The 19,209-nt window shown below is 42.1% G+C and overlaps 1 protein-coding gene across 5 annotated transcripts in view; it reads right to left on the bottom strand.

Moving 5' to 3' along the window:
• lars2 (leucyl-tRNA synthetase 2, mitochondrial) overlaps positions 1-19,209 on the bottom strand; it is a 155,120-nt gene that overhangs the window by 73,804 nt on the left and 62,107 nt on the right. For all 5 annotated transcript variants that reach the window (XM_043719581.1, XM_043719578.1, XM_043719582.1 and 2 more), the window contains exons 5-8: positions 14,965-15,025; positions 8,656-8,745; positions 5,862-6,005; positions 1,026-1,133 (exon numbers count right to left, since the gene is read on the bottom strand). In XM_043719581.1, coding sequence (XP_043575516.1) covers positions 1,026-1,133; positions 5,862-6,005; positions 8,656-8,745; positions 14,965-15,025 — 403 coding nt within the window. The remainder of the gene's footprint in view (positions 1-1,025; positions 1,134-5,861; positions 6,006-8,655; positions 8,746-14,964; positions 15,026-19,209) is intronic.

Here is a 19,209-nt window from a genome sequence, read left to right as displayed (position 1 = left end):
ATTCATGCCCCTCATGATTTTATAAACCTCTATAAGATCACCCCTCAGCCTCTGACGCACCAGGGAAAATAGCCACAGTCTATTCAGGCTCTTCCTATAGCTCAAACTCTGTAAACCCCCGGCAACATCCATGTAAATCTTTTCTGAACTCTTTTAACTTTCACAACATCTTGGAATAGAGGGCGAGCAGAATTGTATTCAATATTCCAAAAGTGGTCTAACCGATGTCCTGTACAGCTGCAACATGATCTCCCAACTCCTACACTCAATGCACTGACCAATAAAGGAAAGCATACCAAATGGATTCTTCACTATCCTATCAACCTGCGACTCCACTTTCAGGAAAGTATAAGCCTGCAGTCCAAGATCTCTTCATTCAGCAACACGCACTAGGACCTTACCAAGTGTAGAAGTCCTGCCCTGATTTGCCTTTCCAAAATGCAGTACCTCATATTTATCTAAATTAAACTCCACCTGCCACTCCTCAGGCCCATCTGATTAAGATCTCATTGTACTCTGAGGTAGCCTTCTTAGTTGTCCACTACACCTCCAATTTTGGTGTCATCTGCAAACTTAGAGTCATACAGTCATAGAGATGTACAGCACGGAAACAGACCCTTCGGTCCAACCCCTCCATGCCGACCAGAGATCCTAACCCAATCTAGCCCCATCTGCCAGCATCCGGCCCATATCCCTCAAAACCCTTCCTATTCATATACCCATCCAAATGCCTCTTAAATGTTGCAATTGTACCAGTCTCCACCATTTCCTCTGGCAGCTCATTCCATACATGTACCACCCTCTGTGTGAAAAGGTTGCCCCGTAGGTTTCTTTTATATCTTTCCCCTCTCACCCTAAACCTATGCCCCCTAGTTCTGGACTCCTCGACCCTAGGAAAAAGACTTTGTCTATTTATCCTATCCATGCCCCTCATAATTTTGCAAACCTCTATAAGGTCACCCCTCAGCCTCCGATGCTCCAAAAACCATTGAAAAACCATTGAACAACTTCCTACAAGTTGTTACCTTCAACTCAAAGTCAAAGTAGCATCCAGTGCAAGACCCAATCCAGTTTGCTTGCATTTCTTTGACACCATACCAATCAGGAAGGTCTTCCAGTGCATCCAGCAAGGACTGTAAACAGGAGAAAATTAGGAGTTAAATCAGAGAATCGTAGAATCTCCACAGTGTAGAAGCAAGCCATTGACTCATCGAGTCCAATCTCCCACCACCCAACCCTACCTATAACCCCGATTTACCCATGGCCAATCCACCTAACCTGCACTTCTTTGGACAGTGGGAGGAAACCAGAGCACTCAGCGAAAACCTGTGAGAGGGTGGAATCGAACCCAGGCTCCTGGCGCTGTGAGGCAGCAGTGCTGACCACTGAGCCACGGTGCTGCTCCATTCAAATCATTCACACTGACACAATTAAAACACTTCCATCCAGCAATCAGTCCTTGCATGTGTACACTGTCAGGGAGGATGCTCACAGCACCTGAAACTATTTCAGATTTGAATGACTAATTAAGTAACCAAGCTGCTCTGCTTGGTCAATTGTTAATGAATAAACTCAAACAGAGATTAAATAGAAACTATCAGCCCACACACATGTACAAAAAAATCAAATCACTGAATCTGTTGTCAAGGCAGCCCAGGAGAAGCCTGCAATTGCCTGAACCAAATCAATTCCATATCTCTTTGATACCTTTCATTATTAGATGCAGTAGTAGTGTCCCTATCTCTGGGCCAGGAGGCCTGGGTTCATGTCCCAGAGGGTGTCATGACATCTCTGAGCAGGTTCATTTGAAAATATCTAACTACCTATTCAATTTCTTTCAGACATCAACCCAGGTACTCAATTATTAAAATGTAAATGCAGATAACTGTCAAGTGTGTACCTGATAGAGATCAGGGGAGCCTGAATTTGCTGGAAGTTTATGCTGTAGTAATGGTGCATCAATGGCACTTATTGTTGTGCTACGGAAGTTTGAGGCAATTCAGGAACAAGTGATTATGCCAGTGTGTATGCAATGCTGGCATATACTAGATTTTTCTGAATCACAGAGGAGGCCACTCAGCCCATCATTTCCATGATGACTTGCCATTGGGTAACTTACCCAGTAAAAATCCTCCCATTGTTCTCTTAGGGATTCTTCCTGTTCAGATAGAAATCCAAATCCCTCTTGAATGTTTGCTTCCATCACACTCTCTGGCAGGGCATTCCATGGAAGAGTTTTGTTCATGTTATTTCCTTAAATGTGTGCCTTCTGATTCTCCACCCTTCCACTGAATGTTTTCCCCATCTGTGCTGCTTTCTTGCAGTCCCCATGCCAAAAACACTCAGCAGTTTATTATCACAGCTCCGTCCAATGCACCCACTAAAACGAACAATGTGATTATCAGAGCCACTGAGATCATGCCAGAATGATGCCGAAGAGCTCAAGAATCAGCAGGTATTGACTCACTTCAACTTGACCTGCTCCCCAGCACTCAATCCAATCCAACCTCAAGCCTCAATTAACTAACACAATAAGTATTTTAACAGCCAGATGTGTTTTGATATTTCCTCCAGCATGATTCAAAATGTCAACTATTGGAAATGTACGGTACAATGACCTTTTCATTATTTGCACGCAGGTGACAGCAATCATTAACCCAAGCTAGAGAGGGTTACAAATATCCTTTCACAAGAAAGCAGTGTGGTAACAATAAACAACAGAGCTAACTTGTCAGAACTATGACCTTCATTAACTCTTTTAAAAAAAAGACGTTATTTGCTCTTTGCTGAATTCAACAAAATCAGTTCACTCTGAATTCCACAATCTGAAACAAGAACAGAAAGAAAGTGCTGGGAAATGTGGTTGCATTTCCCAAAGCAGAGACCAAAACAGAGTTAACATTAACAGAGGAGGTAATAAGCAAGTTAGACAAAGGGAGAGCTAGTGGATGTATCTATATGGACTTCCAGAATGCCTGTGACAAGATGCTGCACAGAGGCTGCTAAATAAGATAAGAGCCTATGGTGTTAGGGGGAAGGTAGAGAGGATTGGCTGACTGGGAGAAGGCAGGGAGCAGGGGTAAAAGGGTATTTTTCAGTATGGCAGCCAGTGATGAGTGGAGTTCCACAGGGGTCGTTGGCGGGTGGTGGCAGTGGTGGCGGATCTGATTACAATTCCCAGATTTCCTGGAAGGCCTGTATACAATGGAAGCGGAGAGACAGCCAAAGTGAAGGCACCCTTCAGAACTGAGAGGAGGAATTTCTTCAGCCTGAGGAGGGTGAAGCTGTAGAATTCACTGCCACAGAAGGCTATGATGCCAAGTCATTGAGTGTATTTAAGACAAAAATAGTTAGGTTCTCAGTCAGTAACAGGTTATGGGGAGAAGGCAGGAAAACTGGGTTTCTTGGAGAAATATATTAACCACGATTGAACGGTGGAGCAAAATCAATGGGCCAAATGGACTAATTCTGCTCCTTGATCTTATGCTGTTATGGTCTCCTTCTGTAAATGAAAAAAAGTCCATTTAAAAAATACTTCAGCAATTATCTCATCAGATAACTTCTTTCGTCATTTAGGTTAAATCGTGTCTTTCTTTGAAATGCTGCTTTGAAATTGACTTTCTGACCTTTGCTAGACAAAACAAGAAACATTTACAGAGACATCAGACTGACTGGAAGTGAAACCAACTTCCCTGGAGCACAGGAGACTCTTTGCCATGTTCAATCTGTGCATTGTAATTCAAACGTTCACAATTGTAGCGGTTCGGTTTGAATGTTAAAGAATATTCGAGAGACAGTATATCAAAGTTGCATTACTAACCACAACTTTATGCAGTGATTCTAATTACCATTTTCTTTCCCCAGTCGCACAAATTGAAATCTACGCAGCAGGTATAATATTTGTTGCCAAGTTCAAGGTGATATCATTCAAGTAATACAGGATGACATAGAGGTGATGCATGGAAAATCTCCACTCCCCCATCTTCAACACATACACCCACAATTAATTACAACATTTTAGTTTAACAATGTGGTGCTTCTTGAAGCAGGCAGTCCAGTCACACATATTTAAGAGGTCAATTACAAATGAAATGAGACCGATTCATCAATATCTAGCAGATCGAGCACTGGGAGCGTGGGTGCAGTAATTATCATACAACGCTACACACGAAGCAGCTGTCAACTTGTACAGCTAAATTGCTCATCACCCTCCAAAAGCTTGTTGAAAACCAACACAAATAAAAAAGAAACTCTTCATTTGTAATTCTAATGGTTCACACATATTTTCATTATTGCTTACAAAGCCAACATTTAGTATTCAGAATATCAAATTTACATTTTATGTATGATAACAAAAACAGCTTTTATGCCTTCAATCCAGTATTTCTGCACCAGTGTTTACAGTGCAGCATCCTCCACCTCAGGAGATAACCAGGCTGAATTTCTGGGCTTTAGTTTACCATGTGTGATCATGGCCCCTGCTACACTTCTCACCTTCATTGTGTCAATGCAGCCTTTGGCCATCTTAGGAAGCAAATCTGATGACAAGGACCTCAAGGTGAGAGCCAAGCTGACGGTCTAGAGGACAGTGCTTTTTCCAGCCATCCAGCGAGATGGACAATGGACATCAAGCACCTCATGTCTCTGGAGAAATATCACCAGTGATGTCTCCATAAAATCCTGCAAATTCACTGTATGGGTAGCTGCTCCAATACTGAGGCACAGGCCAGGAGAAATCAGCTTCATTGCACAGGCCACAGTGTCTGCATGCCGATACAAGTCCCCCGAAACAAATTCTCTGTTTGGAACGTCACTGTGGAAAGCGGTTCTGAAGCTTCTGCTCCTAAGTCACATGGTCTTAATTATCCACATTTAAGGCTGCTAAAACCTGCTCGCATCTCCCCTCTCTGTATGTTAATTTCTTCTAATATTTACAGTCCTCTACCCTGATGTCTATACCTGCATTATTCTTATCCATTATGACGACTGATAGAGTATTCACTGAGGTCTGGAAATCTGAAACAGGCACAGAGAATGCTGGAGAAACTCAGCATATCTGGTAGCATCTGAAGAAAGATAGAAAGTTAATGTTTTGACTTCTGAATGACTCTTCTTCAGAACGCTGCTCATTGAAGATGTTGATCCAGACTTGAAACGTTAACACTATTTCCTTTCATAAGTGAACTACTCTTTTTGAATTGGTGACACTCGTATGGCATAAGAGACATTACAGCCGACTCACGCACAGTAAACGTCCACAACTGCAATGTGTTAACAACCAGGTAATCATCCTCTTGGTTTTGATTAAGAGATAAATATAGGCAGAACATGCCTTGGTCTTCTTTGACAAATACAGTGAGATCTTTTATGCTTACCTGAGGTGGGAGACAAGGCCTCAGATCAACAGTAGTGTAGCACTCATTCAGTACCATACTGGAGTGGTAGCCTAGACTGTGCTTGGGTTCACAAAGTGGGACTTGGATCCAGAACTGACTGACCTAGAGCCATTGTGTTACCAGCTGAGTCACGGATGCAATGCAAGAACCTCAGTCACCACAAAAGTCAGATATTTAATGCAGGCACACTTTCGATGTTTGTATGAACACCAATTCTCACATATAGCCTGAATTCAGATCATTTACACAAAACTGAACTTGCTCAAACCAGTTGACAAATCACACCTGATTATCAATTTTTATTCAGATTACAAGAAGCATTTCTTTATTAATTTACAGAAAAACATTAATTTAAGTGAATGGTGGTATTACTCGATAAGATGACAATGTGGAATACTTGGGAGTGCTGTTGGGTTTGGAGTTCCTGCTCTCTAATGGCGTTAGAACATCTTGCTCGCTACTCACCTTTGCATAGTTTGTCGTCTTAATGAACCACTGCTTGAGGTACCTCTGCTCAACTTTAGCCCCAGAACGCCAAGAGCAGCCATTCTCATCCACTTGCTCATCTGCTAACACCGTCTGATCCACTGGATCCCAGTTCACCAGTCCCTGAAGAAAGTGGGAAGTACACTATAATCAGACACTATTGTAAAATGTGGAATAAGGTTAATAGCTCGCAAAACTGAATCTGTCACCCACACAGAGTTCTCAAGGCATCACCCGCAAAGTAAAAGTGGATTGCTTCCTTAGTAAAAGTTTAACGGTAGGCGAAGTAAAAGATAAAACATGTAGACCGATTAACTGAGGTTTGAGAATTTGTTGAAATGGTGGTTCCTCTGACACATTACTAGTCTCCTTTCATTTTCTTACACATTCTGCCAAGGCCAACCCGAGTTCACAAAGACCACCAGACAAGTCTGATCAGAAGCTATTTACAGAGATAACCTGGAAGGTGAGAAAATAAGTTACCAAGAAGAGGTATATAGAGGTTGCAAAGAGATATCATTGTCAACAGGAGTAGTTCCACAAGACTGGAGTATAGCAAATGTTGTTCCCTTGTTCAAGAAGGGGAATTGGGGCAACCCTGGTAATTATAGGCCAGTGAGCCATACTTTGGTTGTGGGTAAGGTACTGGAAAAGGTTATAAGAGATAGGATTTATAATCATCTGGAAAGGAATTATTTGATTGGGGTAATCAACATGGTTTTGTGAAGGGTAGGTCATGCCTCACTAACTTTACTGAGTTCTTTGAGAAGGTGACAAAACAGGTGGATGAAGGTAAAGTAGTTGATGGGGATGATATAGACTTCAGTAAGACATTTGATTAGGTTCCACACAGTGGACTATTGTACGAAATACAGATTTTTGGGATTGAAGGTGATTTAGCAGTTTGGATCAGAAATTGGCTAGCTGAAAGAAGACAGAAGGTGGTGGTTGATGGGAAATGTTTATCCTGGAGCTCAGTTACCAGTGGTGTGCCGCAAGGATCTGTTTTGGGACCACTGCTGTTTGTCATTTTTATAAATGATCTGGATGTGGAAGGATGGGTTAGTAAATTTGGGGATGACACTAAGGTAGGCAGAGTTGTGAATAGTGCTGAAGGATGTTGTGGGTTACAGAGGGAATAGATAAGATGCAGAGCTGGGCTGAGAAGTGGCAAATGGAGTTTAATGCGGAAAAAGTGAGGTGGTTCACTTCAGAAGAGGTAACAGGAATGCAGAGTACTGGGTTAATGATAAAATTCTTGGCAGTGTAGATGAACAGAGAGATCTCTGTGCCCAGGTGCATAAATCCCTGAAAGTTGCCACCCATGTTGACAGAATTGTTAAGAAGGCATATGGTGTATTGGCATTTATTGGTAGGGGGACTGAGTTTCGGAGCCACGTGGTCATGCTTCAGCTGTACAAGACACTGGTAAGGCTGCACCTGGAGTATTGCTTACAGTTCTGGTCACCGCACTATAGGAAGGATGTGAAAGCTTTGGAAAGGGCTCAGAGGAGGTTTACCAGGAAGTTGCCTGGTATGGAAGCAAGGTCTTATGAGGAAAGGCTGAGGGAACGGAGACTGTTTTTGTTGGAGAGAAGAACGTTGAGTGTGACTTAATCGAGACGTATAAGAATCAGAGGATTAGATAAGGTGGACAGTGGGAGCCTTTTTCCTCGGATGGTGATGGCTAACAAGAGAGGACATAGCTTTAAATTGAGGGTGATAGACTTAGGACAGATATTGGGAGTAGATTCTTTACTCAGAGTAGTAGGGGCTTGGAACGGCCTGCCTGCAACAGTATTTGGCTTGCCGAAGTTAAGAGCATTTAAAAGGCCATTGGACATACATATGGATAACAATGGAACGGTGTAGGTTAGATGGGCATCAGATTAACTTCACAAATCGGCGCAACATCGAGAGGTGAAGGATCTGTCCTGCGCTGTAACATTGTGTTCTATGGATAGGTCATGTTGTAAAGCCAAAAATAAAACTGGCAGTTGACCTCGCGTGCTTCAGACAGAGACTGAGATCGCAGACTCTGGATGGATCTGAAAGCCGTGATTTCTGATTCACAGAACACTAGTTTGCAGATAAAGCAAGTGATCAGCAAGGCAAATAAAATAATGGGGTTTATTGCAAGAGGAATGGGATTGCCATGGAGAATGCATCAATGAATCATGATTGACAGTTAACTGCCACATTTTGGTTAAAAACTTTAAACTAGGCAGAATGACTGATTGGGCAGACCATTCCCCTTAGAAATGAATTGGCAAATGTCTTGTCAAAAATGTGTTTTCTTTGAAAGCAATATGCTGAAGTTCTGTCACACCAAATACTAGCTCAATATTACCTATAGCTACCTAAACATTGTATTCATCAATCATAATGTCTCTCTTTCAGACATTTAACTCTTGTGCATTGCTCACGTGTCAGGTTAATTCTGTCTGGCTTTGCATTCCAATAAAATTTCATGTGATATTATTACCCACGATATTTCCATACACTAAAACACAGAATTATCTCTGAACAGCCATTAGGAAATAACCCCAAACGGATGACAACACTGGGAAATACATTCTCTATTCTATTAAAAGAAGTAAGACACAGGGGTCAAATGCATTTACAACAATGATTATCACATGGTCTATACCATTCACATCTCTATACAATGTTTGCTATGTAACTCTCCTTAATATCTGGTGTGCATACACATTGTTTGTCACACTTGCCAAAGTTTCACAACACTTAATAATCTTGAGTGACTGTAACTCACTTCCTTTTGGTAAGCCAAGCCAGCTGCATGCAGTTTGAGAAACAAGGACTGGGTCCATTTGTAATAGTCAGGATGACAGGTGGCCACCTCCTGTAGGGGAAAGTAAAGAGCAGCTTGAAACACAAACTAGAAGCACATTTTGCATTTTACTGGCATAATTTAACCACATTTAACCATCGCCCAGCAGTGGAAATGACCGGGGAAGCACTGGGCTTGTGGGGAATACCCACCAATTTGACTTACTCCTTCTGCGTAATTTTCCTGGTTTAAGTTAATACCCAACGCCCTTTCAAACGTTACTGTTGAATCTACTCACCAACAGTCTTGCAGGCAGTGCATTGTATATCATTATTACTGGCAATATAAAATAATTTCCTTCCATCACTCCTCAGCCTTTTCTTGCCAATTATCATTCCTTTTAATCCAGTGGCTATTGACCCACCTGCCAGTTAAACAGTCCGCCTTATCAACTTGACTAAAGCACTCCCTAATTTTATGCATGTATTAAATCTGCCCCGATTTGCCTCTGCTCTAAAGGAGAACAATCCAAGCTGTTCTGGTGCCACCATGTAACTGATGTCCCTGTCATCCTGCAGTACTTGTGGCAAAAGCTCACAGGACCTTCAGCAAGACTTTCACATCTGTCTAAAAGAGCAATGCCCCACAATTAAATTTAGTTGAGAGAAGTACTCCATGAACATATATCAATTAATTTCTACACCTCAACTTACAAAGATGATGCACCCCTTTAAAACTGCACCATTTAGTGTGAGATCACACTTTACTCACTAAACCGCATCTGCCATGTGTCTGCCTAACTCACCAGTCTACCTCCTCGTGAGGTCTGCTACTATCTTCCTCCCTGCTTTGACAACCTTGAAGAATTTCAAATCAAGGGAAGCTCTCAGAAATGTCTCATCTATGATATCCAAAGTCTAGCTACAGTGCTATAAAGGCACAAAATAACTCATGGTGCTATTTAAGAAAGCAAGGGAAATTATAACTGGTATCTGGGCTAAGAGTCATCTTTCAACCAACATCATCAAGCCTGGTGGTTTGGTCATTATCATTATTATTGCAGGACTTCAAAATTTTGTCAAAATTGGCTGACTTCAAAAGTGCCTCATTACTGACGAGGTTTGGTTTGTACAGTGGCTGTGAACAGTGATATATAAATCTAAAGTATTTCATTCCATCACCATGAGAAACATAATAGTGGCCCTAATACTAACTCTGAGGAACAGGACTTCACACTGCCTGTCTGTCGAATAAACCATACTCATAACTATTAGTTACAACTGATAGGAGATACATGCTGAAAATTAAAGCCCTCTTCTCAATGAGCTATACTAAAATTATAATTGTTTAGGTAATTGCAAAAAGTGTCAAATTGTTTCTCTTTATCACTGCATCTTGAACAAAGGGGATTTTCACAAGGTTCCTTAAGTAAACTAAAATAACTTGCTTAAAACACAAGTTTGCTTGTTCTTTGAGGATGTTACTAGACAAGTTGATGAGGGTCGAGCGGTGGATGTTGTGTATATGGAGTTCAGTAAGGCATTTGAAAAGGTTCCCCATGGTAGGCTTGTTCAGAAGGTCGGGAGGAATGGGATACAGGGAAATTTAGCTGTCTGGATACAGAATTGGCTGGTCGACAGAAGACAGCAAGTGATAGTGGAAGGAAAATATTCTGCCTGCAAGTCAGTGGTGAGTGGTGTGCCACAGGGCTCTGTGCTTGGGCCTCTACTCTTTGTAAATTTTATTAATGACTTGGATGAGGAGATTGAAGGATGGGTTAGCAAGTTTGCAGATAACAGAAAGGTTGGAGGTGTCATTGACAGTATAGAGGACTGTTGTAGGCTGCAGCGTGACATTGACAGGATGCAGAGATGGGCTGAGAGGTGGCAGATGGAGTTAAACCTGGATAAATGATGCATTTTGGAAGGTCGAACTTGAAAGTTGAGTACAGGATTAAAGACAGGATTCTTGGCAGTGTGGAGGAACAGAGGGATCTTGGTGTGCAGGTACATAGATCCCTTAAAATTGCCACCCAGGTGGACAGGGTTGTTAAAGAAAGCATATGGTGTTTTGGCTTTCATTAACAGGGGGATTGAGTTTAAGAGCTGTGAGATCTTGTTGCAGCTCTATAAAACTTTGGTTAGACCGCACTTGGAATACTATGTCCAGTTCTGGTCGCCCTATTATAGGAAAGGTGTGAATGCTTTGGAGAGGGTTCAGAGGAGGTTTACCAGGATGCTGCCTGGATTGAAGAGAGGTTGACTGAGCTCGGACTTTTTTCATTGGAAAAAAGGGAGAGAGGGGACCTAATTGAGGTGCACAAGATAATGAGAGGCATAGATAGAGTTGATAGCCAGAAACTTTATCCCAGGGCAGAAATTGTTAACACGAGGGGTCATAGTTTTAAGCTGTTTGGCAGAAAGTATAGAGGGGATGTCAGAGGTGGGTTCTTTACGCAGAGAGTTGAGAGAGCATGGAATGCGTTGCCAGCAGCAGTTGTGGAAGCGAGGTAATTGGGGATATTTAAGAGACTGTTGGACATGCATATAATCACAGAAATTTGAGAGTTCGTACATTAGGTTTACCTCACATGAGGATCGATGGTCGGCACAACATCGTGGGCTGAAGGGCCTGTTCTGTGCTGTATTGTTCTATGTTCAAGCTGGCAATCCAATATGCTGCTATTCAGGACTAAACTAGATCCGCTTAATCCCAAACCCATCCACACACAGTCTCTGCAGAGTAACATCAAGAGGGGAAAAAGTGACAGAAATACCCTATTGATCAAGAGTGCAAACTAAAGGGGCGGAATGGTTTTCAAACAGTTCTTCAGTTTTTTTTTCTCAACAAGATCACTTTGCTGTCAATTGCAGAATGATGGAAGAGCCTCAGTTCAGTGTAGAGGTCAGTCAGATCCAGGTCTCATGACTGAGTTAACCTTTCAGTTTTCAAAGCTCAGGAGGAGATCAGAGATATTGATTCTTGAAGCTTTCTCCAATTCTCAGGAAATACTTCACTGAGTGTTTTCTTCAGCTGGTTTTCTTCAAAGGATTACATTGTTATTCAGAGAGAATAGGGAAATCATTTCCTTCTTTGCAGCTTACTGTAACTGCCCACAACTGCCAAGTCTACGGCAAAATATACATACCAACAGTCCAGAGGCTGTTGCTAAATAACAGTCACACTAGGCTTCTTCCAAATTTCAGTCTATTTGACTAGCAATTAAAATGTTTGAACAATTTATCTCCCTCAGAACATTTCACCTCCCCCCCCGAAGAATTCATTCAATCTGACAGACCTTACTTCCCCTTTAACAAGTCTGCATTAGTAGTCATTAATTCATTCAAAACAAAAAATCCTGGAGATCACAGCGGGTCAGGCAGCATCAATGGAGAGAGAGCAGGCTAACGTTTAGAGTCTAGATGACACGTCTTCATCAGAGCTGATGTGACTTTAGCTTGCTTTCTCTCCATGGATGATGCCTTACCTGCTGTGATCTCCAGCATTTTGTTTTCAGTATAGATTCCAGCATCTGCAGTAATTACTAACTATATTAACTAACTCAAGTTCCTTGAAGGGAATACTAATTTGTTTCTGAATTAAAGGACTCTGGATCTTTCCCCATCACTGAATTCAGACTGACTGGGGCAGTCTGCTGGAATGAATCCTTGACCGTATTGTTTTTACCCTTTGGGTGCAAGACACATTGTAAACACCTCTTCTTACTTTTAATGAAAATATCTAATCAAATCTCTTTATCCATTATCCTTCAGCATTGGCAGTGAAAACAGATGTAAAATATTCATTCTATACCTCACCCAAGTTCTTGATCTTCCCAGCATTCCCTTTGTTGAACCTAAACTGCCTTACCCATCACTGGAAATAAAGTTCATAAAATGTCAGTGTTTTCATAACTGGAATTAAAGTTAGCAAGATGATGCATCCTATGCTTCACCTGTGCAGGCTAATTGCTAGAACGGTAACATGATGAAATACTATCAACTCTTTGAGTCTTTGAGAATATTGCGTTGGCGGCACAGTGGCTAGAGACCTGGGCTCAATTCCCGTCTCAGGCGACTGACTGTGTGGAGTTTGCACATTCTCCCCGTGTCTGCATGGGTTTCCTCCGGGTGCTCCTGTTTCCTCCCACAGTCCAAAAATGTGCAGGTTAGGTGAATTGGTCATGCTAAATTGCCCGTAGTGTTAGATGAAGGGGTTAATGTGGGGGAGTGGGTCTGGGTGGGTTGCGCATCGGTGGGTTGGTGTGGACTTGTTGGGCTGAAGAGCCTGTTTCCACACTGTAAGTAATCTAATTCTAATTAAAATTTACTTCCATTTTGATTTGGTTTTACTTTACTGAAAAGGTACTCCACCCACATAACACTCACTCCACTTCAGAGTGCATGTAGGCAAAATCTATTAGACAGGTTCCAAACTTCACCACACTCCATTCCCAGAATTCAGTCCTTTATGTTTTTTTTAATAATGGCAGCATAAATTAATGAGTCAACAGGACAACATTTTATCAGAATTGAAATGATAATAAGTTAGTCTTGGTCTGCATTAATTGTGCATCCGTGGCAAATTTGAAGTTTAAGTGACCGTAGGGAGAGATCAGATGGCTCAAATGAGACACAAATCATGCCAAAATAAAGGCCTGTGGAATGAGAAGCACACTTGACTCTGACAGGCACTGCCAGGACTGCACTATGTGCCAGGCCTGATCCATTACATTGTCATTAGAAAATCAAGAAGTCATTAACAATGAATGTACAGCAGTTATTTCTTGATCCACTTTTCGCCAGGACATTTTTGCCATTAACAGCCTTACAACATAACCCACAAATCCAGATTCAGGGAAAGGGCTGAAGCTGAGGTTAAATGCACAATGTAGTGTAACATTGAGCCACTAGCTTGGAGATTAGCAGGTTTGGACTCACATATATGTCCCAAAGCAGTGGAATCAATGTTGATTCAGATGGATACCTTTTGGCCCTCATCTAACAACTAAATGCAACCTTTTAAATGAAAATAGTAAAGACAGGTAATAGGTATTAGTACTTCCACTTTCAATGGCAACCATCACAACCTCCAGACATTTCCACTTGTTTCACAGCCAATGAAGCAGGCTTGAAGAAGCACAGAGTCTATTGCTATGCAGGAAACATAGAAATCAAAGGTGCACTACAAGCTTCCACATACAGCAATGTCAGACTAAAGAAGCTTTTTCTTTAGTAATGTTAGTTTAGGGATAAATATTGATCAGGACACTAGGGATAGTGCACCATAACTCCAACTGGGATTTTATGTTCTGCACTGGATTTAAACTTGTCTAACATCAAGATGATGCATACTACCTACTGACACAAGCTGACATGAGCACATTATTTGATTAGGATTACACCTTGGTTTCAAAAGCATTGGATTAACTTCAACCTCATCCCTTCCATGTTGTGTACATTCTCATGTGAAAGTTGAGCTTTTGAGACCAAATATTTAAGCAAACATTACGTAGTCGACCTTTATACAAACATTACTTCCGAAGAGTTGAAATCCATGCTGGGTCTTTGGAATTGCCAATAACGATACTATTGCTGGCCAAAGCACTGAATTCTGCAGGAAGAGCTGTCCCAAGTTGTCCACCTGAATTTCAGAACTTCATCTGACAAAGGAACAGTGCTTAAAAAGCTTGTGATTTTAAATAAATCTGTTGGACGATAACCTGGTGTCATGTGACTTCTGACTTTGTCCACCCCAGCCCAACACTGGCACCCCCATATTCTGAATTTCTGGGGTTTACGTTGAACACTACAGTAAAGAAACAGGTCATTCAGCCCAGAAATAATTAATTGTGAAGGCAACTCACCACAGTATCCTCAATAACCTACACCCAAAAACTAGCGCAAGGTATTTTTGAAAATTACGTATTTTCCAGCTAAAGTTACGGGTCAATTTGCACATGTGATACGAAAATCTAAGGATCCAAGGGTAAAAGGTCACGGCTGATTCTAACACAGGAACAATAATTACTCAAAGTAGCTAACCATGGTTCACATTATCCCCCTTCTCTACCTGTCCTTCCTTTTCGTTAAAGAGATATCTGAAGCTTCCTCCTTTGTGGTCCTTTAGGATTGTTATTCCAAACATGATTGTGGGTCCTGAGGTGACTGAATAGTCTGTGGTGAAACCTTGCTCTTAAGCTGTATTTGTGCCAAACAAACATCATTCATTTTTTTTTAATATTGCTGTAGAGACAACTAATAGCTAACATTCTGGATTGCAGTCACTCACCTTCTGCCAGTCAAAACATAGGCCAAGGTTCTGAAGCTGCTCTTTCATGTGTGCAATATTACTGCAAGAAAACAACAACAGAAATTACTCATCCAAGTTCTTCCAGAAGACGCATGGAAGAACATTAAAGATTTATAAAAATCTGGAATGTGTGTGGCTAAAATAAATCTTGAAACCATTAAGCAGTTAGCTAAAATGTTCAGTTATACTCACTGATGGAAAAAAACAGTCAAGAGAAAAGTCGATCAAATTTCAAAATTTCAAATTAATTCAGAGTCATTCCAAAATGTTATTTCAGAGCAGGTCAATAGTTCACATTCAAGTGGTTCTCCTCCTCACCCCCCCAAAGCCTTCCTGCCAGGTGTAAGTCAGGAGCAGTATTCCCTCAAAGCTGCTCCAAGGTTCCTCCAAGAATTCAGACACCAATTCTTAGATTACATTACAGTGTGGAAACAGGCCCTTCGGTTCAACAAGACCACACCGACCCACCGAAGGGCAACCCACCCATTCCCCTACATTTACCCCTTACCTAACACTACGGGCAATTTAGCATGGCCAATTCACCTAACCTGCACATCTTTGGACTGTGGGAGGAAACCAGAGCACCCAGAGGAAACCCACGCAGGCATGGGGAGAATGTGCAAACTCCACACAGTCAGTCGCCTGAGTCGGGAATTGAACCCAGGTCTCTGGCGCTGTGAGGCAGCAGTGCTAACCACTGTGCCACCGTGCCACCCATGTGCCAATGCATTGTGCCAATTCATGTGCCAATGCGTTGTCTACCAGTTTCAGAGTATTGAGTATTAGAGGGAGCATTTACTACTATGAAAGAAAACTGTCCTGTGGCCTGGTTGAAGCTCGGCACAATCCAGAACACTATTATTCTCGACTGGCATTTAATTTATTAGATTGAAGATCCACTCCCTACACCATCGGGCCACTGTGGTTATAGCAAGTTCTTTCTACAAGACGTACTGCAGCAATTCATCAAGGCTTTCCTGACAGCACTGCCCAAGCTCATCGTTTCCACTGCCCAGCAAGATAAGGGCTACTGTGGGTGGAAAGAGACCTCGAAGTGACACAGCCTCTGGATTAAGATGGCACTGATTCAAAATGCTGGCACTCCTCGTCTGCCACATTTTCATCACATGGGCTGCAGCAATTCAGAAAACGACAGCTCACAAACACCTTGCCGAGGGCAGTCAGGGAGAGACAATAAATAGGGGCCGAGCCAACTATTCACACATCTAAAGGATGAATTAGAAAGATTCTACAATAACATCACTCTCTTCCTGCTTCATCACTAAATAATTGGCAGTAGACTAACCCCTACTAACAGTGTTTTGATTCACAATACAAATAAACTACTGGTCACATCTAGCACGTCTGTCAACAGCAGTAAAGATCTGCAAACAGCAGTAAAAGATCTGAGGAAATAGAAATCTGTCATAAATCTTTATTAAAAAGCTATAGTGGTGAAAACATGGGAGAAATTCATCAAGGGAAAGCTGAGGAAAGGGTGAGAAAAGCAAGAATAAACTGCAGACATGGGGGACTGGAGTGAAAACAGAAATCACTGACAGCATTTTTATAAAACATCATTCATTCGTGGGATGAATGAATACTGCTAGCTCAGTCAGCATTTCTTCCCATCACGTTTGTACTTGAGGAAGTGGTGGTAAACTACATTGAGTTGCTCTATTCCATTTGGTGTGTGTACACCCACAATGCCGAGAGGGAGTAAGTTACAGAATTTTAATCCAGCAAGAAAGGAGGAACAGCGATATACTTAGAAGTCAAGATAATGAGTGGCTTGTAGACGAACCTGCAGGTGGTGGTGTTCATATGTGCCTGATTTACTTGGCCATACTGGATGGAAGTGGTAGTGGGTTTGAAAGGTGCTGCCTAAGGAACCTAGCAGATACGGTGCCAATGAAACAGGGTCCTGGATGTTGTCAAGCTTCTTGAGTGATGTTGGAGCTGCATCCATCCAGGCAAGTGGGGAGGATTCATCACACTTGTACCTTGTAGATGGAGGATAGGCTTTGGGGAATAAGGAGGTAGGTTACTGAATTCCCAGCTTTTGACCTGCTCTTGTAGCCACTGTATCAATTCAGTCCAGTTCTATATCTGGTTAACAGAAACTCCTAGGATGTTGATAATGGGGGGATTCGGTGATGGTAATGCATCCACCAAATACACAATGGAAAAGAAAATCTGGGAAATACCGCACACCAACACTCATCCTGCACTGATGGAAGGTCTGGATCTGCCATATCATAGAATGATGCAGCACAATAGCAGTCCATGTGTTAACTCATCAACAAAGTGATCCAATTAGCCCCACACCCAGGCTCTATCCATACAGCCCTGTAAACTGTTCGCCTGTCAAGTGTTGATCCAAATATTTTAAAAATTACAACTAAATGTGCTTCCACGGCTCTTTCCAGTTGCATATTCCAGATTCACCTTGCAACTTTTCTCTCCACTGGTGTTATGTCTGAATCTTGTGCTAACCACCAAAATCGGTGAGCTCAGTGTTGAAATCCAGCTCATGGTTCTGGGCATTAGCACCAACTCCAAACAAGCAAACACCCTCTGGCCCACCCAGAAAATCCCACACAATTGTGATACCTTAAGTATCACACAATATATACCGCTTCCCTCTCCACCCAAATATACATGAGTTTAAGGCATTTCAGATGAAGGAGTAAAGCATCAAACCAGCCAGTCATTGTACACAGAATGTGATATTTAATTCCATTGCCTGCATGACCAAACTTTCCGACATCAAAGGTTTTGCTTCGTTATCCTCAGTTTCCTGGGAGAGATTTTTTAAAAATAGCGTCTGAATAAGGCTGATACAGGGGAATAAAATAGAGGAGCTACCTCTCTGCCCCAATGCGGCCTTGGGAACAAGTACAGGAGATCTGTCTGGTCCTGAATTCTCCAGCTGTACTTAACTACTGTAAGAGGCAAACTCTCACACAAGCCAGGAAAAAGGTCAAAGTTCACATTTGAAAGAGTTCAGAAGAATCTATGTCCTCTACAAAAAATACCAGCCTACTGCTGTCTCAGAAAAAAATCTTTACTCCCCCTCAGTTCACTGCTCAAACTAAAATCAATCAATCTTTCAGGAAGTACAGAATGATACAATTCTGCAATTCAGAGGTTGAGCAGAGGTGGTCTTCTACTGCAGTGGGTAGCGTGTCTGCTTCTGAACCAGACGTTCTGGGTTCAAACCCCCCTCCAGGTCACGATTGCCACAGAAGATGTGCCAAAACATGGCCAAAATGGTTGAGTATCTAATATACATCAATAGGAAGCATATAAAACATGAGAAATTCCTAGTCAGCAATGTGACAGAAAGAAAGTTGGAACATCTACCATCACTGCTCAAAACTCCAGGGTACTGCACACATGTAAAAGTGAATACACCACAACAACCATGATGTTGTGGCCATAACAGAAACATGAGTTTCTTAGGGGCAGGAATGGTTGCTGGATGTTCCAGGGTTTAGAGCATTTAAAAATAGGGAGGGGGGAAAAAAGAGGAGGGGGTGTAGCACTACTAATCAGAAAGAATATCACAGCTACAAAAGCTTCCATTGTCGAGGAAGATGTGCCTACCGAGTCAGTATGGGTGGAAATTAGGAACAGCAAGGGAGCAGTCACCTCGTTAGGGGTTTACTACAGGCCCCCCAATAGCAGCAGGGAGATGGAAGAAAGCATAGGTCGGCAGATTTTGGAAAAGTGTGGATGTAGTAGGGTTGTTGTAATGGGTGACTTTAACTTTCCCAATATTGATTGGAACCCCTTGGAGCAGATGGTGGAAGGATCTGTTTTTGTAAGGTGTGTTCAGGAGGGTTTCCTAACTCAGTACGTTGACAGGCCGACAAGGGGAGAGGCCATTCTAGACTTGGTGCTCGGAAAGGAGACAGGGCAGGTATCAGATCTTGTGGTGGGAAAGCATTTTGGTGATAGTGACCACAACTGCCTCACATTCTACACAGCTATCGAGAAGGAGAGGATTAGGCAATATTTAATTGGGGAAGAGGAAACTATGATGCGATTAGACATGAGTTAGTAAGCATGGATTGGGAGCAATTGTTCAATGGTAAAGGCACTATAGACATGTGGAGACTGTTTAAGGAACAGTTGTTGCAAGTGATGAATAAATATGTCCCTATGAAACAGGCAAGAAGTGGGAAGATAAAGGAACCTTGGATGATGAGAGCGGTGGAG

This window comes from Chiloscyllium plagiosum, chromosome 29 (assembly GCF_004010195.1).
Source record: "Chiloscyllium plagiosum isolate BGI_BamShark_2017 chromosome 29, ASM401019v2, whole genome shotgun sequence".
Lineage (NCBI taxonomy): Eukaryota > Metazoa > Chordata > Chondrichthyes > Orectolobiformes > Hemiscylliidae > Chiloscyllium > Chiloscyllium plagiosum.
The sequence above is the reverse complement of the archived record's forward strand: the minus strand, read 5'-3'. Positions and strand labels throughout refer to the sequence as shown.